At 39.7% G+C, this 27212-nt stretch overlaps 1 protein-coding gene across 1 annotated transcript in view; it reads right to left on the bottom strand.

The window, feature by feature from the left end:
- The window catches only part of SLC27A6 (solute carrier family 27 member 6), a gene marked incomplete at its 3' end in the record, with an annotated part of 56765 nt that extends 33336 nt beyond the window's left edge, over nt 1–23429 (bottom strand). The window contains exons 1-4 of the mRNA XM_084252505.1: nt 22946–23429; nt 17664–17867; nt 10442–10600; nt 9183–9307 (exon numbers count right to left, since the gene is read on the bottom strand). Of these exons, the coding sequence (XP_084108631.1) occupies nt 9183–9307; nt 10442–10600; nt 17664–17867; nt 22946–23426 (969 nt within the window). The 5' untranslated portion in view covers nt 23427–23429. The remainder of the gene's footprint in view (nt 1–9182; nt 9308–10441; nt 10601–17663; nt 17868–22945) is intronic.
- Between the last annotated feature and the right edge of the window lie 3783 nt (nt 23430–27212).

Raw genomic sequence — 27212 nt, 5'->3', positions numbered from 1 at the left:
AGGCTCCCAGCCCAGTAGGTGTTACAGAAAAGATACAAAGTGACAGTATATGCAACCAGGATGTTACAGAATCCTGGGGTGGAAAAAACAGGCAAAAAGATGTCAGACTTTCTAGTACTAGAGTGAGGAAGGAATAGTGGGGGAAGACATTGGGAGGGGCTTCTTGAGAAAAAACTGGAGAGTACAGCTGATCTCTGAACCTGGGCTTGGGGTGCCAGGGTCTCCTCACAGTGGAAAACAGACATAAAGCCTTTGCCCCCAACCTTTACTGTTTGCTAGAAGCCTTAATGATCATATAAACAGCCATCTAAGATATCTGTTGCATGTTATATATATATATATATATATATATATATATATATATGATATACTGTATTCTTTTTTTTTTTTAAAGATTTTTTTATTTATTTATACAAGCACTGGGTACGGGAGGGTGAAAGAATTCACCAGAGCCAGAGTGGGGAACAGAACTGGCAGACCGACAAAATACACTGCTGAGGGGAGCAGCGGGCGTGTTAGGAGAGGTCTGCGTGCCATGTTGGACCCTTGCCCCGTGGCCGGGGATCAAACCGGCGCTGCAGAGGCTGCAGGCAGCTTCGCAGCCCAGCGCTCAACCGCTGCGCCACCAGGGAAGGCCCGATATACTATATTCTTACACTAAATTATGACGAAGAACTTATTAAGAAAATCCTAAGAGCACATACATTTCTGTTACTGTACTTGTATGCAGCGATACCTTTGGTTTATATCCTTTACTTACAAGGAAATACACACATATAATGTCTGTTTAAACCCATGTACTTCGGAGTCAACTGTATTTACAAGGAGAGGCCTGGATGGTTGTGTAACAGGGTGGTCCCCAGGAAAGGGGGAAGTTCCAGGTTCCCTGCCCCACCCAAGGGAGGGTGGAGCTGAGCAGGAAGAGGAGAAGCTGCAGAGGATACTGAGGAAGGAAGGAAGCAGGATGGAGCCAGAAGGAGACCTGGAGGAGGCGCATGGAGCCTAGAGACACGTGAAGAAACTGCGCTTATCTTTTGGTCATGGACTGGGTGACACATATGTGGGTGAGACCCGTGGGGAGGTGACAATGGCAGCTTTTATCTTGATGTTGATTTTGCTCTTTTCCTTCCGGGCTTGTCTGGTTGTTTCTGACCCTTTTCTGTGGGTCCCCACTGGAAGATGCTTTAGACTTGTGGCAGGCTTTGGGGCCTTGTTCTGGGACGATCCCATATGGATGGAGTTTTACCCATGAGGGGACGGGTAACTTTGGGTGCTTCATTTAGAAACTAGACTCTTTGCCTTTCCTGTATTGTTTTCCTAGTTGTATTAAAGTTCCTTCCCATTAAAGTCTCCTATGTTTTGTGTTGATGCGGCGGATGGCAGAACCCATTTAGAATAGGCAGGTTTGCGGGGTTTGGGCTGCCCCTCTCCCTGTCCTATAACAGTTGGACAGTACAGGCTCCAGCTGCCCCTAAAAGTGTTGTCATGGTGCTTTTAGCTCTGGATTGGGAACAGTCCTGATTTCAGGGACCACAACTGTAAGTTTAACAGACCATTTTAAGATAGTGTGACAAGATCACCGTGATCTCAAGTGGTATCACAGAAAATAATCACAATATGGATTTTTTCAAAATCATTTCCTAGGTGTAATAGTAGCAGGGACTGCCTTATAGAGCAGGTACTCTGGAGCAGAGTGCTTTCTACCCCGGCAGCACTTGTGAAAAATCAAAGTGGAAGGAAAGTGCTTCTTTAAACCAGAGACATTTCAGCATTGTGTTCTATAAAAAGGACCACCCTGTGAGTCTGCCAGACTTGGCTGTAACCTGAAGGACTGTGGTAACTCACCCGGGAAAAGGATGCGTAGATGTGATGGGAGGTTGATCTGCCCTGGAAACCCAGAAATAAGGTCAACTGAATCAAAACTACCACACTTCGTTAAATGCACAGGGGCCCATTAACAAGATAATTTCTGCTGTGAGCTGGATGCAGCAGAGGCCTAGCCTCTCCCACACAAAGATGCATACCTTTCATTTATTCAAGCTCCCTCAAACGATTCTGTCTTCCTCAGGAACTCTGACTTTCAGATTACTATTGAATTTCCCTGGCAAGTCTGGGATGACAAGTCTGGGAGGGAGACATTGTCCTGGTCACTAGTACATTAGCATATGAGTGTCTGGGCCTGTTATAATTGTTACTTTGCTATCTCTCTAATAATTCAACAAATTTTTATTGAGCACCGGTTACCTTGTGTCCAGCACTATTCTGGATACTGAGGATATGAATATAAATAAAGAAAATTAACTCCCTGCATTTTTTGAGTGTATATAATAATGGGGGCAAGGATTAAGAGAGCAAAAACAAAGTTCAATATGAAATGTGTCATGGTGTGATGGGCTCTATGAAGAAAAATAAAGCAGTGAAAGAAGACTAACCTAAACACATAGACTAATAAAGTAACACTATGAACCTGTCAGGCTAGAGACCATACCCTCAATTTTGGCACATTCGCTGAGATAACAGTAACCATGTATGAAGCCTCTTAAAAGAAGGCTAAGTCTCCTCTTCCAGAGAGTCCCCTCCATATGTGCTTCCATTTGAATTTCTTTATCTTTAAATTGAGACATTAATCCTTATATCAACTCTGGATATCATTATTACTATAGTCATAGATGAAAAAAATGCTTAGAAAAACAAAATAATTTGCTCATATCATAAAGCTTATAAGCAGGGGTCGAATTTCAAGTTCCCTGACTCCAAAGGACAAAGAAATTAAATGACTTGCCTAGTATCACATAATGAATTAATGAAAAAGCAGAAATTAAATTCCTGATTTTTTAAACTAAACTCATCATTAATTTTTTCCATTGTGAATAAAATGATCTATTGGGAAATCTTAGTTCTTAATCATTACTGAAGGTTCTTTTATTTGTTGGTAAGCTCTACCCATAGGGGAAAGATTGATCATATCTGATCTCAACATTTTATGTCCAAGATAAGGATGTCAAGAACAGACAACTAGTTCCAGTGTATATTTTGTCATATATTAATTGTCCATAAATGTGTGGAAAGCCTCTTCAATAAATGGTGCCAGGGAAATTGGACTGCTACATGCAAAAAAAAAAAAAAAAAACTAGACTATTATTTCACACCATACATGAACATCAACTCAAAATGGATAAAAGACTTGGATTAAGACCTGAAAACATAAAATACATAGAAGAAAACATATGCAAAACACTTCAGGACATAAACCTCAGAAATATATTTGTGGACTCACTTCCAGCAGCAAGGAAAATAAAGGAAACAATAAACAATTGGTACTATATCAAACTATAAAGCTTTTGTGCAGCGAAAGAAACAGTGAACAAAACAAAGAGACACCCTACTGAATGGGAGAAAATATTTGCATACCATATATTTGATAAGGAGTGATATAAAGATCTACAAAGAGCTTACACAACTCAACAAAGAAAACAACACAATCAAAAAATGGGTAGAAGACCTAATTAGGCAATTCTCCAAAGAAGACATTCTGATGGCCAGCAGACATATTTTTTCATCAGGGAAATTCAAGTCAAAGCCACAATGAGACACCAGCTCACACCTGTGAGAATGGTCCATATCAAAAAGACCAGGAATAAGAAGAGCTGGTGAGGATGTGGAGAAAAGGGAAACCTCATACACTACTGGTGGAAATGTAGGCTGTTCCAGCCCCTATGGAAAGAAATGTGTAAATTCCTCAAAACACTAAAAATGGATTCACCACATCATCCAGCAATTCCATTCCTGGACATCTATCTAAAGAGCACAAAAATACTAATTCAAAAAGAAGCCTGCACTCCTATGTTTATAACAGCTCTGTTTACAATAGCTAAGATAGAAATGGGCCTTCTTGGTGATGCAAGGGGTTAAGTCTCAGCACTATGAAGCTATCGGCAATCACTGCAGCACGAGTTTGATCCCTGGCCAGGGAGTTAACCCACATGGCATAGCAGACCTCGCCTGTCTCGCCCGCTACTCCCCTCAGCAGTGTATTTCAATCAGTCTGCCTGTTCTGCTCCCCACTCTGTCTCTGCTGAATCCTCTCAACCCCTCCCCCCCAACCTCTGCCCTGCATCCCAGCTCTTGAATGCATAAATAAATAAATCTTAAAAACATGATATGGAAACAAGTTAAATGCCCCAGAACAGATGAGTGGATCAAGAAAATGAGGTATATATACACAATGGAATACTACTCAGTAGTCAAAAAAGATAAACTCATGCCATTTGCAGTAACATGGAAGCAACTGGAAGGGGTCATTCTAAGCAAAGTGAGCCAGAAAGATAAATACTGATGGCTTCACTTACATCTGGAATCTAGAGAAACTAACAGAGGATCAGACAAAGCCAAAGTCTAAGACTGACCCTTGAAAGCAGACCATAGATCTGAGACACTCGGGAGGGGGAGGGAAGGGAAAGGGGACAGTTGATAATAGGGGCAGGGGAGGAGAGCCTGGTGGAGTATGGTGGAGGTCTGTGGGCACATTGGTGGTGGAAAAACTATTGTGACCACACCAGAGGGGAGAAATCCTATATAGTGAATAAATGAACAAGGATATTTGAAAACAAACAAAATAACCCAAAAGAACAGACAACTAAAGCAATAGGCTTGTGAAAAATAGCCAATAAATAATAAAATTAAGAATTCTGGATGTAAAGTTTAAAATGTTAAATTGACGTGGAATGTACAAAAACCTTACTAAAACTATCTTTACAGGCAGATCTACTGAAATACACTGCTAACGGGAGCAGTGGGCGAGACAGAAGAGGTCTGCTGCGTCTTATGTGGGTCAGCTCCCTGATCAGGGATAGAACTAAGTCCACTGAGGTTATAGCACTGATCCTTAACTCCTATGCCACCAGGGAGCCCTGAAGAATTAATTTAAAATCAAAGTGGTCACTTATTTAGAGGATATTAATAAGGAGACATATGAGGCAAGGATACATGAAAGTCTAGCTATCCTGAGAAGCCAAGCCCGAAAAACTCAAAGGTGGTTCTGATAATACCCTCTACAGCAGTATAAATATAAAAACTAAATTAAGCCTGAGACTGCCCATGAGCTTTCCAGATTTTGCATCTGCCACCAAAGTCTCTGTCCAGAGAGCAGCACTCTCTTCTGAGAGGAGCTGACACCCTGGGAAGTTCTGGACCAATCACCATTGCTCTCCTGTTGGTCTCCTGAAGCCCATCTGAGCAGTTGTTAACCTTCCTCCTTTTATTGCCAATTGGGTTGTATGTTTATATCATTGCAATGTGGATCTTCCCCAATATATCATATTGTTATTACATGTGAGTGGCTTGAACTGTCAGTGAAACCTCTCCATCCAGGTGGAAGGTAGCATGTTGAAATTGCCACCTCTTATTACAGAGTTCTACAACATTCTTCACCTATTAATCAGCATTCATATTAAGAAAATAAAATAAATAGAATCTATAGATTCAATGAGAAGTTATATGATGATACTTTCAGTATTTTCTAAAATGTGGCAAAATAGAAGCGGGGAAGAGCTGCTTTCCTAGTCTCAGAGGAAAAGAATAATGACCTCACTGCTCGTGACTGAGAGGAGGCAGTCCCTTGACTTTTTTAAGGTTGAGCTACTGCCAGCAGGATTAAAAGAAGCTCATCGAATGTTTATGCCAAAAGAACATTTGTAATTGGAGTTCTGAAAAGGAGGGAAAAAAAAAACCAGGGTTGGGTGGAGGGTGGGTGAATGTTTCCAGGCAAGGATAGCCTACCTTAGGGTTTTTTTTAAAGCATTTTTTAAAAGATATTTATTTATTTATGCAAGAGCTGGGGTGCAACTACATCTAATCACTCAGCTAAGAATGTACTTCTGCCTGCAGGTAAACCTCTTTGGGACTATATTACTTACCCTGAAATTGACAACAAATCTGGATGTATTTAGAGAACAAGTGGTTTTCTTTTTTTTTAACCTAAGGATTTATGTTAAATAAATGTCTATGGGACTTCAAACCATGGCTTCTGACATATTCAACTTTAATTCTTTGAGGGTGTGGACATATCATTTGGCCATTCTCTGGCCCTACCTGAATCCACTGCTGTGCTAGTGGCCCTCTTTGCAGGGGAAGTTCATTGAAAGGAACGACTGTTGGAGCAAAAAAAGCAAGATCTGAAGGAATAAGATGTCACAGCAGAATGACTTTCTTCTTTTCCTAATCTTTAATGCCAAGAACTGCTTGTACTTTTCTGTGTGAAATCAACAAAGGAAATGAGGTAATACAATGCATTTCTGTTGTAAAAAATTATTAAATTTTTCTTTGGGAAGAGTTATATTTATTTATTTCTCTCTCCTTCAATTTGCATTTAGACAAATGTTTAGATTATTTCACAAACATTAACTTCTCAAATTTAGTTAAAAATTAAAAAAAATAACTTAAAGCAGCCAGAAATTCTTTCAATTCTCAGTTCTCTGAAATTCCCTGCAGCTACAGAATTTTCTGGAAATGAATGTGATACAAATACAGAGAGGTGAAAAGATCAAAGGAAAAAAAAGTTCAAAGGAAAACACCTAAAACATAGTATTCAATGACATAACAATGTAATAGAGTGGCAAATATGACAAATCATTAATATCTTTATTATATGAAATAAGAATTCAAATGGATATGATAAAAGATACCAAAAAGAAAGATGATTAAAAGAGACAAGTAAGAACTACATCTGGAAAAGTTATCCAGCTTGTCAGTAACCTAAACAAACAAAATAAAAGAATATTTGTTTCTAGCCAATAAAATTCAAAATAAAATAATCTTTTTCCCATTAAAAAAAACTAAGATGTCTTTTGGGTTCAAAAAATATTAAGAAGCTTAAGAAAATGGGGTTTCATCTACCATGTTTGAAAGACTCGGCTGTGACAACTGGCCTAGTTTCTCTTTCCTCCAAACTTCAAAGACTTTGAGGAAGTTTGAAGAAACATCTAGTTCTCCAAGAAACACAACTGGAAGGCTACTCTGTTTAATAATACCTCATACTGATAAAAAAAAAAAAACTATGCCATGGACATAATCTCATAATGTTGATGAGATTCTCAATGTTGTCAACCACTTTAAACAGCAATCTGACAATATACCATAACAATCACATCCTTTGACTACTTGTACTTCTGAGACCTTGTATTAGCTATATTGCATGCACAGAGTAATTACAGCATTATTTAGATGGGCAAACTCTAGAAAAAATTCATGTATTCAACCATTCAGTAAACACTGAGCAAATGACCTTTCAAAGGTTCAAGCTGCTATTAAAGGATGAGAGGAAAAAGGAATAGCAGGGGGCAAGGTTTGGAAAAGCCTTGAAGAAGCTCATTGGGTAGTGCCTACCATGTCCATTACTAATGGTAGCATTTATCTTATGAGAGGGCTATCATTCCTTACATTAACCTAGTCTAGATACCATACCACCAGAGAATATGATGAAAACTGAAAAAGAAAATATGTAAGGTTAAGGCATTAATATTATTCTATTGGAGCTCTTCATGTGAGACCATAACACTGATAAGCAAAGTCTTCCTGAGGAAATAAAGATCAAAAAACTCAAAACATATTTTTGGGACTTCCTATATTAGCTATGAACCTGGGGAATTGCTCCTGACCAAAAAAAAAAAAAAAAAGGTTGCGGGGGAAGGGTACATGGAGTTGTGGGGTAACAGTGGTTTCTGCCACATGAATGTGGATTAGGGATTAGTAGCTTAAAATAAATACTATCCAGTTTGTACATAAAATTATCCAGTTTCATATTCTTTTCTGTGTTCATTCCCCCTGTGTAATTGCTTATCTTTAATAAAGCCTTAATGCAATGACACCAGTCTAGTTTCACTTGAGTTGTAACTAAATGATTCATGTCCAAGGTGTATATAGCCAGAGGGTGCAAGAGAATATATCCCAGTCCATCATCCATGACTTGACATAGTGTAATAATAGCAAAGGCGATGACCAGAGGTCCCCTAGCTTAGGAAAGGAGCTTCTCAAAGGCTAAGGGCAGGTCAACAGGCTCAACAGCCCCATCCCAGGTGCAGATTTATCTCAGGTATGGAGACATCCTCTATCACCATCCTTCAAGGGGTTGGAGTTGATGGGAGTACAGGAGTCTGTTTTGAGTCTCAAGAATATTTAAAAACTTGAATTAAAAAAATAAGCATTTAAAAATATAATAAGGGCCTCCCCAGTGGTGTAGCAGTTGAGCGCTGGGTTGCGAAGCTGCCCGCAGCATCTGCAGCGCCGGTTCGATCCCCGGCAGCTCCCCGGCCACCAGAGGAGGGTCCCACATGGCGCGCAGACCTCTCCTGCCTCCCGCTGCTCCCCGCCTGCTGCTCCCCTCAGCAGTGTACTTCGGTCCTTCTGCCTGCTCTACTCCCCGCTCTGGCTCTGGTGAATTCTCTCACCCTCCCGCGCTACTGACTGTACCCAGTTCTTGTATAAATAAATAAAATAAAAATAAATCTTAAAAAATATAATAAGACCAAGAAAAGGCAAATAACTTGAGCACAAAAAAGCAAACAAACTAAGACACACCTTAGGCTATTGCAACTTTTTGTGCTTGTCTAATTCCAAATGGGAGCAATTTATCAAAAGTATGTGGGAATGATTACTTTAGGTAGAGGGTGCAAGTACAAATAAAAGCAACACTGCATCTTAAGTTTAAAGCAAAACCAAGCAAAAAGATATTCTAGTGTAATAATTTATTCACCAGGAAAAAACAGAGACACAAGTAAAATCAATGTCATTAGGTTTTGTTTTTGTTTTTTAAAGAACAGCAATTCAAAAGTTAATCTAATTCAACCTTGGAATAACTACTTTCGGTAAGCATAGCATGCATCTAAATTTCCTAATCAGTTGCACCCTATATTTACAGGAATTTTAATCATTCTACAATGTAGTGGACTGGACTGTGAGTCTCTGCTGTCCTGCCATAATATAAAGTGCACCACTATCTTTCTGGATGGTTTTCCTTTTTTTTTCCTCTCACTTGTTTTGTATTTATTTTATCTTGGGTATTTCATATATCTTTGTAAGGCATTAAATGTTATTCTGGAAGAAAGTGGAATATAAACAAACATCACTTTTCTCTCCTAATATTATTCTTTGTGAAATTACCTTTTCTCTCTGATGATTACTCTTACCTTAGGCTGTTTGCAAAGGTAGCGACAGAGTTCTCCAATATACTGAAACACTGTCACATTATACTTTTTACAGTCATTCCAAAATTGGCTTGCTGAGAATTTCTTCTTTAACACACACGTAGCACCTAAAAGAAAAAGTAAAAACTGCCACTAGGGAAAAACTCAAGGACAGAATTAACATAAAACAAAAAGGATGTTGGTCTGTCTACAATACTTTTCCTCAGATTCAAAGCTTTTATAATTTATAACTGACCATTTATCTCAAGCTTATTTCACAACATTAATCCAATAAATCTTCAAAAAAATTCATGTTGCAGCTTTATTTTTTGACTACAAATATACTTTTTGCAATACATGGGATAAAAGAAGTCATCAAAATTAGTAAAGAGTTACAAGTATTAGTACAAGACTACAGATAAAGAGTCCTCCTTCTACCAGAAACAAAAATATTCACTGATTCTTGACCTCGACTATATACATTTTATTTATTTTTAGACCTTAAAAAGCAATCTTCAGGTCAGAAGCTTGAGGTCAAGAATTAGCAATGTCAACAAGAAGGTAAGACATTTGAACATGTTCCAAGGAAAATGTTAGTATCTTGATCCTTATTTTTATTCATTGTGGACAGTCATCATATTTTAAATATTCCACACATTTATTGTAACTTAGACATGTATAATTAGTAGTGAATGAGCTCTCTCTATATATTATTCAGGGTTAGCTGGTTATTACTAATGTAAGCGTATTTGTGAAGAGAATCCACTGTGTGACAAATGATACCAATGGACTTAGTGAGAATCTAGTGTACGTTGTTTTCACAGAGAGCTTTGACAATTCCTACTATGCAAGTGCCCTCACAGTGTGACTTTGCTTAAATCTAGATTGACTTGTGCTTGCTTTGATCAATGCAGGTAAAAAGACCACGTGACTTCCAAGGGTAAGCCTTAAAAGCTATGAAGCTTTCACATTTACCCTTGTGTAAGGCACCTACCACCATTTAAAGAGGCAGTGGTAGACCATAACAGGATGGAGGGAGAAACTTGGTCAAGAGCCACCTCTACACACATGGTCGAATTACCGGGGCTGCTTTTTCCATTTCAAGAATACTCTCAGTATGTCATGAAATTGTGTCCTTTTCATAGGCATTGTATTATATGATATGTACATAATCACTCTGACTTCTACTTCAAACTTTAATGAACACAAGTTCTAATTATTAGGTATTTTGAAAACCTATCAAAAAGAAAATAAAAACTTACCTAATTCAATACATCCACCAATTCCCAGGAGAGATCCTGAACTATGATACAGAGGAAGGGTTATATAAATGATGTCTTCAGCAACACAACCAAAAGCCCACAATCCAGCAGAACCCTTTAAAGTCTGCAGTTGAGTAATCACAGCTGCTTTTGGTAGACCTGGAAGAAAAGAAGCAGAAAAAAATGCGTTGATGTCATAGAAAGTAAGGCTACACTGACGTACAAATGCAATGAAGGCAAAATATATCCAATTTTTCTATGTGCTTTATAAAAGAGTCCATGTAAAGGCAAGTTACTGTTGTAAGTTCCAGAATCTATACTCTATCAGAAGGGTCAAAAATGCAAAATTACATGGATTTTGAGAGATATTTGGTTTCAAAGAGCCAAGTATGCTTTAAGAATGCACAAAATGACAAAACTCTAAAAATGTACAACCAGAAAGAGACAAATCACAATGTAATTCTAAACCATATTTAAAATAGCAAGTTTCTAACAAACTCTTTCAAGTAACATTCTATTTCAATGATGAGCCATTCATTTTGCCATGCTTAACATGCCCTTAAAACCGAGCATTACAGATATCAGATTCCATGAGGCAACATAATGAAACTGTTCTATACATTAATGATCCAAATGTAGTGTTCTCTTTTAATTTCAGTCTTCGTCCATGAAAAGCAGACATTGTAATTAGTGTAGAAAAAGTTTTGTATATAATGCTTTTGTGAGCAGTTTTAGCTCACATATTTTCCATATTGGTAAAGTCTTCTCTATTTATCATGTCAGCATAATAAATTTATCCAGTTAATAGAAAATGTAACTTGATATTTATGGTTGAGTATGGGTGATATTTTATTTGCTTCATGCTATATTTCCATACCATGGAACACAAATTGTTTTCTCAATGGTAACTATTATATCTGGAATTAATTTATTAGATTACATGGCATTACAGTTATATCTTATCAGTTCAAAGAGTCCTAATATTTTCATAAAGTCTTTATGCAGAGGGTCCCTTCTCAAATCTATCTTGTCAATAAAGTTATTCTGCTTCATAAAACACTATGGTGATAGAGTATCCAATGTCTCAGAAGCAAGCAGAGTCCCAAGGCTGGGAGGGCCCAGGAAGCAAACAAATAATAGTAAGATCAGGAGTGAAGAGCACAGACAGTACAGCTTTAATGTGGCCTCTCTTATTTTACTTTTATTATTTTTTAAGGATTTGTTTATTTATTTATGCATAGAAGAACAGGGGTGTAGGCCAGAGGTGTGGGGGTGAGGGGATTCACCAGAGACAGAGCAGGGAGCAGAACAGGCAGATCGACTGAAATACACTGCTGAGGGGCACAGCAGGTGAGACAGGAGAGGTCTGCTGCCCCATATGTAGGTTAGCTCCCTGGCTGGGGATCGAATTTAGGCCATGACGGTGATAGCACTGAGACTTAACCCCTAGGCCACCAGAGAGGCCCCTCTATTTTTTTTAACCCCATGGGCTGATATAGGTCTACTTAGTCATTTGTCAAAGGAGTTGGTGAAGATGGGAGTGGGAGGGGGGATCACTAACATCAGAAGCTCTGCAAACATGTTGCACCCCTGACTTGACTTTATTTGAAAATTCCAGGAATTGAATTTAACATTGTCCATCCTAGATTGTCCATCCTACATTTAACATTGTCCATCCTAGATTGGAGCAGTTCTTTGCTATGTCTGCTTGCCTAACACATTAAATATTCTCCCATACCTGAATTTTTTTTTTTTTTAAAACTCATTTCTTTTTTTTTTTTTAAAGATTTATTTATTTATTGATTGATTTATACATACATACATACAAGCACTGGGTACAGTCAGAAGCGCAGGAGGGTGAGAGAATTCACCAGAAACAGAGCGGGGAGCAGAGCAGGCAGAAGGACCGAAGTACACTGCTGAGGGGAGCAGCGGACGGCAGGAGAGGTCTGCACGCCATGTGGGACCCTCCTCCGGTGGCCGGGGAGCAGCCGGGGATCGAACTGGCCTAGCAGAGGCTGCGGGCAGCTTCGCAACCCAGTGCTCAACCTCTGCGCCACCAGAGAGGCCCTCCCATACCTGAATTTTTATAGGCAAAACCTCCCACCTGCTTCTTACGTGCCTTTCCGGATATGCCCTCATCTCATGTGATGCTGTGCTGCTGATGTTTCTTCCTGGATCTCTTTGCCACTGACTACTTACATGTCCTGCCTCAATTTCCTTGATGTGACACTTTTTTTTTTTTAAATAATAAATTTTATTTTTATATTCCCCCATACAATTGCAAACCCCCCATTCTGACCCCAATCCCTCCCCTCCCACCCCCCACCCCCCAAAAAGTGTCTCTGGTTCATAGTTTTTTGTTGATTTTGATTTTCACTTTCTTATATTCATTTTCCTGGTCCCTTATTTAAGTTTTCTAGATTCCTGCTATGAGGGAGACCATCCGGTATTTTTCTTTTTCTTTTTGGCTTATTTCGCTGAGCATGATCCCTTCCAGCGCCATCCATGTTGCTGCAAATTGCATGTGTTTATCTTTTTTGAATGATGCGACACTCTTTCAACTGACATTTTGACCCACACTTGTAGCTCTACATGCAGCACTTGTATCTCATTCAGACAAATAGCTCTACCCATTCCATACAAACTAAAGCCCAATTTTTGTCTTGTAGCTCTTCTCTTCTCTTCTCTTCTCTTGCAGTAAAAAGAACTACTTATATATTCAACCGTCAACTGGGCCATCTTGAATACAGAGTAGGACATTCTTTTTTTAGTTCAAAATGTTTATTCATGAAATTAAGTTTTCAACAATCAAGTGACATCACCAAGATGGTGACATAGGACAATCCCTGCTTCACTCTTCCTCACCACAGGAACAATTAACTACTGTTTGGAAAGGGCCAATATTGAGAGACTCCAAAAGCCCAGGGGTGAGGCTAAAGTACCCTCCGCACCTCAGAGGTGAATACAGATGATATCAAAAGGGACGTCAGAGAGATCCATGCATCAGTGCAGGGAAGGTGGGTGGAGAGATATCAAGGAGCTAGTGTTCTCAGGTGACCATAGATGCAAGGGCTACTATCCCAATCAAAGGCCAAGGGTAAGGAAAAGTAGAGACAGTGTGAAAGTCCATGCCCTTGGCCAGGTGAAATCCAAAGTGGAGGCACTGAGGTAGGAAAACAACTTAATTCAAAGAGATATATGTATATCTCAGTTTACACAGTAACCAAGAGATTGAAATGATCAAAGTGTCCACTGATAGATGACAGGATAAAGAAGATCAAGTATATATATGCAATGAAATGTTCTTCAGGTATATAAAAAAATATGAAATCCTAACATTTACAACAACATGGATGGATCCAGAGGGTAAAGCTGAGTAAGATAAGTCAGATAGAAAAAGACAAACACTATATGAATTCATTTATATGAGGTATATAAAGAACAAAACAAATGTATGAACTGTATAAAACAAAAATAAGCTCATAGACTATAGGACCAAATTAGCAGTTGCTAGAAGACAAAGAGAAAGGAATGGTGAAGAATGGGATTAGTCTTTTAGTGGTGAACATAATTTAATATACATAGATGTTGATTTATAGCAATGTACACTTGGAACAGATAAAATCATAAAATGTATAAACCAATGTTACTTCAATATGAAATTGTTTAAAAAAAATCCCAAATGGGGGGGCCTCCCCAGTGGTGCAGCGGGTTGAGCGCAGCACTGTGAGCCTGTCCGCGGCCCCTGCAGTGCAGGTTCAATTCCTGGCTGGCCAGGGAGATATCCACAAGGCAAGGCAGACCTCTCCTGACTCACCCGCTGCTCCCCTCAGCAGTGTCTTTGGCCCATCTGCCTGTTCTGCTTCCTGCTTTGTCTCTGGTGAATCCTCTCACCCTCCCGTGCTTCTGGCTTGTACCCCAGTTCTTATATAATAGATAAATCTTTAAAAAAAAATCCCCAGTGGGAATCATGGGGTTTTTGATCACAACGGCACCTTGAGTTATGAAACACAATCTATAGTAACTTCCAGGTATTTTACCCAGATATCCTCTAGTTCACCTTCTTACTGCATGTGTTCTGACATTATTTGACAGACTTTGTGCTACCTATTTCTACTAATCAGACCAGTTTTATCTCAAAGGCTAAGTTGACAATAATTGCCTATTATTCTACCTAATGTTCACTTCGTTGATTCCACAAAAGAGGACTATGTGGCTCTTCCTGATAGGCTGGCATCACACAAACCAAGCTTATTGTCATCTACAACCTAAGTGCCAACAACAGATGACTAGACCAAGATGATGTGGCACATATGTGGCACACGATGGAATATTATTCAGTTATAAAAGAAGATTTGTGAAATGGATGGGAAGGAGGGGATTATGCTAAAATAAGCCAGAGGCAGAAAGACAAATATTGAATGATTTCACTTATGTGAAATATAGAGGAAAAAAACAAAGGAACTAAAAATCTAAACAAAACAAAGTTTAGAAATCGAAGCTTCTAGAGGAGTGCCAGGGTGGACTGTAAACGATGCGGGAAATTGGCTCATAGTAAAGGATCAAGGGATATGGGTGCTCTGGGGTGGGTAGGGTGTGGTGACATACATGAAGAAGTGTAAGCCTATTCCTCTGAATCATATACAGTTGTATAAACCAATGCTATCTCCAAAACAAAACAAAACAAAATAAAACAAACAAAAGCAAAGCATTCACAAGAGTATCTACTTTTTCTCTGCTTTTGAGAAGTACTCATCCTTAGTTCTACAGTTACCGATTTCCCTGTCCCCAACATTTTTCCTGATCTCATGGCAACCCATTTTTTAAAAGAATCACTTTTAATTGGAGACTTGTCCAAAAAATTATGCTTTATCCAGTTACTTTCCTACCAAAGGCTTATGTCACTTCTTCAAAGCACTTTAGGCAACTAATTAGGATATTTCCAGGATGATGGTGGAAAACAAATCCAGATCAGTAAGAGAGTAACTGGTGAAAATGAAGCAGCTGGGGGAAGCAAAGAACATGGGCTTAACAAAATGCAAACAGTATTTTCCACATATACATGTAAGTTACTTTTTGATAAGGGGTTGAGTATGAACCAGTTATAATGTACAAAAAATAAGTAGACAAATAAGCAGAAACAATGATTAATTTGAGGCTGGGGAGCATTTTAAATGATAAGAAATAAATATAATTTTAGCTAGAAAGATTGTTTACTAAGCTAATGATACCAGTCAATGTAAAACTTCTGATGAAACACTATTAGGATGATGCAGAGGAGAGAATGTGCAGCAGAACAAAAGAAATGACAAGAGAGAGAGTGGGTGATGAAAGGAAACAAAATCATCATCATCCACTGTGAAAAATCAGCAGACACTTTTTAGGAAGTATTGTAGGACAAGCCTCCCAAAAATGTTCAGATAGAATTTTCCGAGATGGTTAGGGTATGCTTTCCAATACATGTCACCTTGGCATGTGGAAGGTCAATTGAGACCCTGAGGGTTTCAAGAGAAAGTGTTCCTATTACCTTAAAGAATGAAGATTACCCAGATTTAGGATCATCTCTAGAATTAACTTTTTTTTTTTTAATCAGAGAAACCTATCTTAAGGTAGGGCAAACATTCCTTCTAATAGGAGTCATCTTCTCCTTGTCATGTGAAACATGCCCACCCCCTCATTCCTGGACATCCCAAGCAATTATTCCACGCTTTATCTTAGGATATAAACCTTCAGCTTGTCCAATTTACTCTAAAATTTACAGTCATGTAAATTCCTCATGCATGTGTAATTAGGTTGAGTATTTTTCTTAGTCTTTTCACTTAACTATCTGGCTGGTGTTATTTTTTTGTTGTCACCTGACCAGCCTAAAAAGAACCCATGGGGATGGGAGACCTTTCCTCTGTACCCCTTATCTATTAGTATATAGGGGAAGATATTCATTCTATTTAAAGATATGGAAGTGGGCCTCCCCGGTGGCACAGCGGTTGAGCGCTGGGTTGCGAAGCTGCCCACAGCCTCTGCAGAGCCGGTTCAATCCCCGGCTGCTCCCCGGCCACCAGAGGAGGGTCCCACATGGCGCGCCGACCTCTCCTGCCACCAGTTGCACCCCTCAGCAGTGTACTTCAGTCTGCCTGTTCTGTTCCCCGCCTGGCTCTGGTGAATTCTCTCACCCTCCCGCGCTTCTGACTGTACCCAGTGCTTGTATAAATAAATAAAAAATAAATCTTAAAAAAAAATAAAGATATGGAAGTGGCTGTAAAAATGTCTAAAAATACTGAATGCTATTGGTTTGGGGATGAAGAAATGAGAATGAGCGCATGGGATGCTTCTCTTTAAGATTTCTAAAACTATTAGAAATGTTCATCTTTATACTGTATAACTCTAATGCAAATAAATGTCAGGTAGAAAAAAAACAGGGGGTGAGAAGATTCACCAGAGACAGTGGGGAGCAGAACAGGTGGATCTACTGAAATAGACTGCTGAGGGGAGCAGCGGGCGAGACAGGAGAGGTCTGCTGTGCCGTGTGGGTCAGCTCCCTGGCTGGGATCAAACTCAGAGTGAATTCTTAGGGAATATCTTTATTCTTTTGTTGTTGTTTACCTAAAAACGTTTAGCTACTTGATTCTATTCTGTGTCTTCTCCCAAATCTGCAATGCCTTCGAGACTTCCCATTTCCCTAAGGAAAATCCGAAGAGCCTGCTACAAGAGTCCAAATTGTGGCTATATTTGTATTGTGCTTAGGATTTCTCATTTCACACAAGACTATAGAGAACAGTTTTAAAATAGATTGACAGGTTTTTTTTTTTTTAATCTAGAAGGCTAATTGGAAACTATTTAAACTATTCTCTTCATTTTATAGCCCAGGAGCCAATGGAACAAAGAAGCTAGCAAAGACCTTGTGAAAGGATCTGGCCAGATTTCAGAGTTTAACTAGGTTGGTCCAGTCTACAGAACTTCCAACGCCTTTCGTACTATCAAACTTAAAGAAAATCTTTTCAAATGATACAATAACAAGTGAACATAGTGACTTCCCAAGGTAAAGTCAAAGCATTTGAAATTTTCACCCAGGTTCGACAGTTCTTGCATCTGAGAACTCCAAGTTTTCCTGGAACTTTTTCTGAGATGTTTGATAACTACACATGGCAGAAAGTTTGCCAATCCTGGTTGTTTGCCAATAGATGGAATCTTTCTAAGTTTTAAGGAAAAAGAGTGACCAAACCTGTTGTTCCAGAGGTAAAGATATAAAGACAAGGAGATTTGAGGTTTGAGGTGACATGGTAGCTGCGTGGCACAGGCTTGTCAGATGCCGTGGTCAGTTTCTCTGTGAGTGAAATTACACCTTTTGGAACAGAATCTTTCATCCCCCAAACGCTGATATCTTCTGGGAGGTTTGGAAGGATTTCTTCTACAGTTCCAAGTAAATCTAAAACCAAAGAGATAGTGATAAGTAAGCAAAAGCTAAATCTCAGATCATGTATCTTGTGTTTTCTCTTTTGGAACTGGGGTACAATGTAAATACAATGCTGATTTCTGTAATATTCCAGCTGTTTTATGGTTCAGTTCATAACAGGCAAATCTGGTTATTGTCTGATTAAATCAGTGCAAACTGGCCAATTCTGATTGAATTTGAGAGACTCCGTTATTCACACTATACCCCCTCCCCCAATTTTAAAGTAAGATTATTTTGAAGTTTGTTTTAAATCTGAATTCAGGATATTACATTAAACTTTTCCGCAGAGTACAACTAAATAATTCCTCATTCCAAAAAGCCACCTGTCTGTCACTGTTCAGTTTTGCTATAATACAACACATGGGGAGAATCCCCTGACTGCTCACAAAATAACAAGATTATTATGGTTTAGAGACCACTTCAAGGCCAAAAGATAAATGAGGAGATTTACGAATGTCCTTTCCTCTGGTTTAGGATAATTAAAGATAAAAACCCATGAAAACAGAAAGAGAAAATGCCTGTAGAAAAGGCAGTAAGATTCACAGTATGGCAAAAATATGCAAGTAAATAAAAAATCACTTGTCTCGGACAGCTGATGAAGTTCTCAGCTATTAACAAAGACTCAGAGTCTAAATGAATTTGCAGCCGGGGAAGGCTGGGGAGTGCCATCCAGAGCAACTCTGTCTTTCACTCTCCCAGCCCAAGCATTTATTAAAATATGAAGAAAGGAACAAGAAAATAGTATGCAATTGTATTTATGCTTATACAAATTAATAAATTACTGCTGGAACAAGTCTTTTTAGTTAGCAGGGAACATGCATGCAAGCCAGCATGTACTTGAGAACAGGAGTCAATTTGGGAAGAGGTTCTGTTTGCAGAACTTCTAACCTTTTGGAACTACTTATGCAGAGTAAACAGGTACTCTCAGAAAACTCCAGCTCCTTTTAGGCAGCAGGCTCCCAACAGTCACTGAGTGCTCCTATATACCTGATAGTTTAGGGGTTTCCTTTAAAAAAAAAGATTTATTTATTTATGGGGCCTCCCTGGTGGTGCTAGGGGTTAAGATGCAGCACTATGAAGCTATCTGCAACTACTGCAGCATGAGTTTGGGTGTTTCCATCTGAACTCTTGGCCTATGCTTCAAGGTCACACAAAAATCTATTTGTGAATGGGCGACTAGATTTTCAACATTCCATTGGGTCACTATGAGTCACAAGACCACACCTGAGGCAGGAGGTTTTAGTGTAATAGGTGCTAAAAGAAAGTAAATGTGAATTGTAAGGTGGCAGAGGGAGGGGTAAGGAAAAGGAGCAGGATGGGGCTGGAGATAAGGGAAAGAAGAAAATGGGAAAAGCTGGAGCTGAAATAATGAACATGAGGAGAAATGGCGACAAACACAAGCATGAACCTGACAGATTTCTATGTCTTAGCACCAGAAAATTCAGGCTCCAGTTGCCACACTGTCTTACCCCACCTAACCCATGAGTTCCTTATCTTTAAAGCAAGGTTATGACTGAGCTGAGAATCACATAAGATGTGTACAAAACACGTTATAATTTATTAACAACTTTTAAAAGGAAGGGGTTACTATTATTTATTATTACTACTATATATGAAAAGGCTATAGTTACATATACTTTTCAAAATCATATATAAGTATCCCACCATTTTTCTGTTTGTTCTAAGAGAAAAGCACATATAGGTAAGTGGTAATATTGGAAGGATGCAATACTAGTGAAACCACGGTTGAAATTCTGGGTGAAAGGACTAAGGTTCAATTTAAAACTACTTAATTTTCAATAAGCACTGAAATTTTCCAAGGAAATTTGTGATGTCTCTTGACATTTCTTCTAAACCAAGCTATACAGATACAAAACCACTTGCAAGTATTTTTGAGACTTCAAACTACAAGAGAAGGGAATACTAATTTTAAAAAGCATTTCACTTGTTTTATATTACTGTTTTATAGTTTGCAAAAAATCCAATGTCTTATTATTATTAACTTTTATTTTACTTTTCAGATAGCTAGCATAAAGTTTTTCATGGTTATATCAACAGGGGATTGACAGTTCACAAAACAACTGTATGGCCATCTAGCAGATTCATAGAGACCAGGTTCTGAGTCTTTGTCCTGTATTTGACTAAGTTGCATCAACCAAGATACCCTAAGTGACTTTCTTTCCCTCTTAACTTTCATAAAAACATAGCTGTGTACCTTCCTTTCAGAATCATTGGGAGTGCCTTTTATATAAAGAGCCTTGAGTAAATGGGAACTGCCAATATTTCTGTTAATGATAACAATAGCAAGTATAACATTTGCCTAGGGTTTAGCTGATGAATTATCAGAAACCTGGCATGACTGAAACTCTACCTGTATTGCCTGTAAAACCTATTTGAAGCTGGTTCTGAAAAATAACTTTTCATTGAAACTTACCAAAGTAAAGTGTTCAAAGTCCATTTCCAAACAAACTGCTTACTAGCATTTCTTATAGCTAACGCCATATTAGTTTGTACCAGTAAAATACAAATGAGACCCCTTTTTAAAAGTCTCAAATGACTATAATAAAAATAGCAATTGCTTCAATTCACCAAGGATCTAGTTAGTGCACACTAAGCACTCAGCTAGCCACTTTACAAAAGCTAGGTCATTTACTCCTCAGAATTACATTGTGAAGTTAGAGGGTATCATCACCATTTACAACTAAGTCAAGTGAAACCTAGCAACTGATGATCTTATCTTAAATCATACCTCTAAGATATGACAGACCATAAAAGAGATTCAGGTCTGTCTGGCTTATCTCTCTCTAAATCACTTCTCTGGTCTCTCCACCTCAATCCATTCTCCCTGGAGATAAAATGACTGAATAGTACATCTCTATCAGAAGCATCCAGTGAGAACCTAGGACCTATACAATTTTAAGTTCTAAAAGCTATATGTATATATAGTTGACCAATTAGATTCAAGAGGCCAAGAAAATAGTATTACAGAGTAAGAGTTTAAAGTACAGAAAAGTGACTGTGATCTACAATAAGCCATGCCTTAGATCAAAATAGAATTGCCCCATCTTTCAAAACGGTGTAATTTATATACTTTTAGTAGGCTAAAATGAAACATTAGTAAGATTTAAGTTTGAGCTCTCTGGCTACCTATTTATTGAGCAAATCAACTGACTGATTTTGGCTAAAGACTCCAGCATCCCACAGTGGCCCTTATATACAAAAAACTGACTGAGGATGTTAAAAACAAAAACAAGGAAACAATGCAATTAGTTATTGGCAAGCACAGCACAAAGTTGGCACAAGTAAAACTGCAGAATTAATTGGTCCTAATTAAGCAATAACTCAGTCAACAGCAAAGTCTGAATGCTCTATTTTGAGAAGGAAGCAGCCCTATGCACTTTTAATCACTCCTGAGACCATGTACGGGATGTTTCTCAGGTTGGCCTCAACATCGTAGCCACAGAAATCTTTTCAGTGGTACTGTGGTCCTCTTAGTTTGCTCTTCTAGAGGAAATGTATGGTTTTATCAATTCATACCACAATTTGAGGTTTAGATTTGCTCCAGAATTGCAATCTAAATTAGACTGAATGGGAATTTGGGAAGTGAACCCTGAGATGAACTATGACATTTTCCCTCCCACCTTCACATGATCACTTGCCTGCCGCACAAGTGGTAAACATTGGTGGACCAGGTTATCAAAATTCTCTATGACTCATTAATTCTACTTATCGTTAATAAGAAAAGTTATCATGCTGGTGTTACACTAAAATTTTCTAAGGCGAGAAGCCAAATTTCAATCCTGAAAGCAATGGCTGCTGAATGAAAAACTGTGAACCAAAAAAGCATACAAGACTTCCTGGTTTCTCCATTCCTCTAACTTAAATAAGATAAAATCAGGCCTTGAGAGTAAATATTTTATTACTTTATAGGTCACAAATTGAGCTGGAAAATAAACCAGCACAAAGAAAAGTGATAGTCTTAAATGACTGTTTTATAATGTATTGCCCAACTCATTTTTGGGTTGTGTCCAATTATTCTATGACAGAAATTACCTGAAAATGTCTGTATTTTAGAAATTACTCAAGTACAAATGAAGATTATTTTTCCATATTGCTCTTTGCATTTGAAAACCCTGCATGAAGTATTGATATGAATCTATTAATCTAAAATACTTAGGTTGTTACTGTGGTATTTGCCCGTACCCTCCTTCCTATCACCATGTCAGAAGAATAAGCATAAACCATTTAGCTGATACTAAACAAGTCATTTTTCATACTTCAACTCCATTTTGTGAACTAACCCTTCTTCCTAGGTTCTCTGCTAACAAGGCATTTAAGCAAAGACTTACTTTTCATTGTTCTGTGTCAGTGTGTACATCTAAAGCAACCTAAGAGAGAAGAGGAAGGAGGCTAGAATTTATTGAAAGAAAATGATGCTCATAAGGCGCTGTTGGCAGACAGAGGAAAATGGGGGAGCGCCAGAATCACACCCGCTAGCTGGGAGGTAGGGGGTGAGACCTTGTTAAGCAAGTCCAAGCAGTGCAAAATAAGAGCAGACATGAAGGTTGGAATTTACACACTTCAGATAAAACATATTTGTTCTGCAAATGTCTTCGACCTTGATAGTGTTACAATTCGAGGCAGGTAGGTATTCCACAACCAAGTCAATATAACTTTCCTACTCATCAAATAATCTTGTCACATCTGACAAAATTTAAAACTTACCAAGTTCTTTTTCTGTGTCCTTACCTTCCCTGAAAGTATCAATGGATGCTCTCAGAAAATAGTTGCAAGTAGAGATTTCAGACATTTTCCAAAGCTGCCATATTTACTACATATTTACATATTACTCTAACACACGGGCATGTTTACACTGGGAGAGAGAGTATTAAACCACCAGTCACAGAACTGCAAAATTATGTTGTGCCCTTAATAGATACACTTTGTCACATACCCAAAGCACTACTTGTGAACATGTCTAATGAAAAATGGTGGGAAAATAGGCAGGGTTGCCATTCTGCACACAAAAAAATCAGCACCCCATACTCTACCTGCGCCCACAATGAGGGCCCTGGGCTGGCAGCTGTGGATGCAATGCAGGAGGGAGCTGGAGCGAATGTTGGAGTTGAGGAAGGCCACCACACAGCCCAGCTTGGCCAAGCCGAACCACACATGAATGAAGTCAGGTTCATTACTCATCAGCAGAGCCACGGTGTCCCCCTTTTTCAGTGTGCAATGGTTGAGGAGGGCATGGGCCACTCTACTACTCCTTTTGTCTACGTCCTGATAGGTGTAGATGGCCCCCTCATAGATGATGAACGGTTTCTCGGGCTGCTTCTTGGCATTTCTCAGGAACTTGTCCAGGACAGTGACCAGCTCCCCGCGAGAGCAGTTTATCTGCAGCCGAATTCCATAGCGAACCACCTTCAGCAGGTACCAGAAGTCATCCCAGAAGTAAGGAAATAGGTGTTTCTGCAAGAAATGCAGGAAGACCATTCCAGCCCCTAGTCCTGTCAGCCATGATAGGAGCATGGGGGCCACCGCGTCAGAAAGCACCCCTCAGTGTCTGCTCTTGCAGCTCTCGGGGGCACCGCGCGGGACCTCAGTGCTGGGAGCCTGCGGCTTGTGCCAGCCTTTCAAAGGCGAGTGCGATCCTGTAACAGAATCAGAAGTTTGTGCAGAGGCAGCCCCAGTAGGTCTTGGGGCTGTCTTGGGACACCCGGTGTTACTGCACCAAATCAAGAAGCAGCCTCGGGACTCCAAATCTGTGAGCCCTGCCACTCGGCGCGAACTCCCAAGGCGGCCGGCGCGCAGCGGGGCGGTCGGGCACTTTCCAGCGCTCTTCAGCAGCCTCGGCCAGTTCCCGGCGTCCCGGGGACCCCGAGCAAACCCCAGCACCCTCAGAAGGGGCAAGTCAGACGCAGATGCTCCGCTTCTCGGGGTAGTCTTTCCGGCCACCGGCACTTGGCAGCCGAATCCGAGTTGAGAGAAGGTGCAGGGCGACGGATGAGAAATACTGAGGTTTCTCGTTTCCGCCCTCCAGAACCCGAGCTGGGAGTCCCAGCCACGCCTGGGCCCCAGGGTGTCACCCTGTTGGATGGGATCCGAGCTCGGCAGCGCCCTTACCCCAGCTCGGCTCCGCGCCTCCCAAGAGCGCGCCTTGAACTCACTAAGTCCACGCGAACTGCTGCCAGGAGCCCACCGCGCCGGCTGGAAGGAAATGCCTCCCACCCCCGTGGAAGGTGCCCTCCCGGGATTCTCGGGGTGGTGAATCTGTTCGCCGAACCCCCGCGGAGGTGTCAGTCGCCTACCGCGCGCCCCCGGGCTCCGGGTCAACCCAGCAGGGACCGCGCTGCGCCCGCGGGAACGGCTCGGGGTGGGAGGGGAGGCCGAGGGGTGCGACTCGGGCAGGGGGAGAGACTCGGGCAGGACTCGCCAGCCCTCGCCCCTGCGATCCCTCCACCCCTGCACGTGCGCTACATCGCGGGTCGGGTGGGGTGGGGTGGGGTGGGGAACCAACCAGGCGTCAGATCACCGAAGTCGTGGCACCGGGCTGAGGGGAACCAGGCTGGAACTGGGTTCCGGACGCTCTTTCATGAAAGTGATAGCCAGTTATAAAGAGAGGTAAAGTAGGGGCTGGAGAGATGCAGGAAAGAATGAAAGAAAAAAGCCCCGGAGGGTAGAAGTGGGGCCAGTGATGGAGATCAGAGAGGGAGAGAGGAAAGAGAACAAACAACAAAAACTATTTCTGGAATAGATCAAGACATATTTGAACTCTGTTTACAAAACATAAAGTTGGTTTGTTGTTTTACATTTTGAAAACACGTTAATAGGCTGCTATTGGCATTTATATTGGATTTCAATCTTGAGCGTGTCTATACAGTGCTTTTAACAAAGTTTTCCAAAGATGTTGATTTATATGGGAAGTTAAATCCACACCCACATCCAATTTTTAGAAAGTATAGGATGCGAACTATTCTCTGTTTTTAAAAACGACAAGATTATTTTTCAGATTTCAAACTAAGGATTTTAAAATAGAGAGGGAAGTGGAGAACACAGAGGTAAATGCAACAAAAAAAAATACACAGTGATGGGATTTTACTGAAGATAAACTGATACATTTTTCTCTTGCAGACACCATCTGTGCCAACTTTCGCTGCTTTTCAGAAGTGTCTAAAGCGTTAGTTAATTGCACACACTGAAACCATTAAGAACTGCTTCACATTGTAAGGGTTCTTCTTGTGTCTTATGTTCTGCATCTGAGTTCTAGCTAAATTCAGATTTTCTAATAAAGAAAATACTGATAATTGCCAAGACAGACTTTTGTCTATTAATCTGACAATGATTCCTTTGAAGGCAAAGTGAGGAGCACAGATGCAAGAGAATCTCTTAGCAATCCTTTGTGTAGATGAAGAATATGCTTCCTAAATTTACTCAGAAGCTCTGGTCTTTTCAATTCTGAAACTTTTTTTAGTTATGAAAAAGGATTCATATCAAGTTGTTTACAACTTGAAAAGTCAGTTTACAGCTTGAAAAGTATCTCTGAAATTCTATCTTATTCTTTCTTGGTTCTATTGTGATTCAGTTACCTCCTAGAATACAACATTTGAAATGGAGAACAGAATTTTTGGAGTAGTTGGACTCAAACTTAGGAATTTTTCAATACCAGTAGAATCTGTTCTTCTTTAGTAGGGAACAAAAAAAAAGCTAACATAGGTTTTATATTGTTAAATTAAAAGCATTAAGTACACATTAAAGCAATTACCATCTACTGTCACTATAGTTTCATAAAAGCAAGGATTTATTTCAACATTAAAAATAAGGGAGAAGAGTATCATTATAATTAAGTACAGTCTTTCAAAATAAATAAAATAAACATCATAAAAAGTGCATTGTGTTAAACTTATTTTTTCTTATAATAGAACTGCTAACACCATCCCAAGGCATGGAACTAAATGTTTAGCAACTCTTTCTATTAGTGAGTCCAGAACATATTGATCACCATAAATATGAGACAGTTTGATTAATTGGGAGAACTACAAACACATACTGCCAAAATTTTTATTGGCCAAGATCAAAGATGAAAGAAAAGATGAAATCTATGAAAATCTTGAAACAGCTAGCAGTACTATGTGCATTTCTATAGCAGCCCACATGTCTGTTTTGATTTCTTCCAGAAACTTGTATTCTCTTTCAAATAGTGCCCAAGACCGCTAAGTAAAGTAGATAAAATTATTAATTATGTTTACTAATTGTTGCAAAATGGAGGAAAGACAGAGGTAGTTGTGACAATAAATTTACCCCTTAATTAAAATAGAAATTAAGGGCCTCCCCGGTGGCGCAGCGGCTGAGTGCTGGGTTGCAAAGCTGCCCGCAGCCTCGCAGCCTCGCAGCCTCTGCAGCTCCAGGGCCACCAGAGGAGGATCCCACCTGGCGAGCAGACCTCTCCTGCCGCCCACTGCTCCCCTCAGCAGTGTACTTCGATCCTTCTGCCTGCTCTGCTCCCTGCTCCCTGCTCTGGCTCTGGTGAATTCTCTCATCCTCCCGTGCTTCTGACTGTACCCACCGCTTGTATAAATAAATAAATAAAAATAAATCTTAAAAAAAAAAGTCACCTAAATACTTAAAAAAATAGAAATTAAATCAATAAAATTAATTAAAATAGAATTAAATATGCAAATAGTCTTGACATTTCTGCCAACATTAATTTTTTTTAAGATTTATTTATTTATACAAGAACTGGGGTACAGGCCAGACATGCGGGAGGGAGAATGGATTCACCAGAGACAGAGTGGGGAACAGAAAAGGCAGAATGACTGAAATACACTGCTGAGGGGAGCATTGGGCAAGACAGGAGAGATCTGCTGAGCCATGTGGGTTGCTCCGTGGCCAGCAGGGATTGAACCAGCTCTGCAGAGGCTGTGCACAGCTTCACAGCACTGCTCTCAACCGCCTGTGCCAGAGAGGCCATGCCAACATTAATTTTGAACAGGAATAATGGACTATTTCTCAGGCTCACTTTTAGTAAATACAGAAAATTTACTTTTTTCGTTAATGCTGCTTGAAATTAAATATGTAACTAAATTTAAGTCAGCATATAAAGAAACAACTTGCTTTATTTTCAATCTAAAGATGTTCTCCTCTACCCTGTTCCTATTTCTGATTTAACTTTCCTCCCTAACCCACTCCTCCACACCCTCAGCTCTGTTGAAGATGCTTATATAGTGATTGGATCAAAGTGAGACTCAACATACAGTGTCAGGATGGGGCATGACATCTTATAGAATTTTCCCACCGTGACAAGAATTCTGACTTTAT

The sequence above is a fragment of the Talpa europaea genome (genome assembly GCF_964194135.1).
Source record: "Talpa europaea genome assembly, chromosome: 13".
NCBI lineage: Eukaryota > Metazoa > Chordata > Mammalia > Eulipotyphla > Talpidae > Talpa > Talpa europaea.
This window is presented reverse-complemented; position numbering and strand designations above follow the sequence as displayed.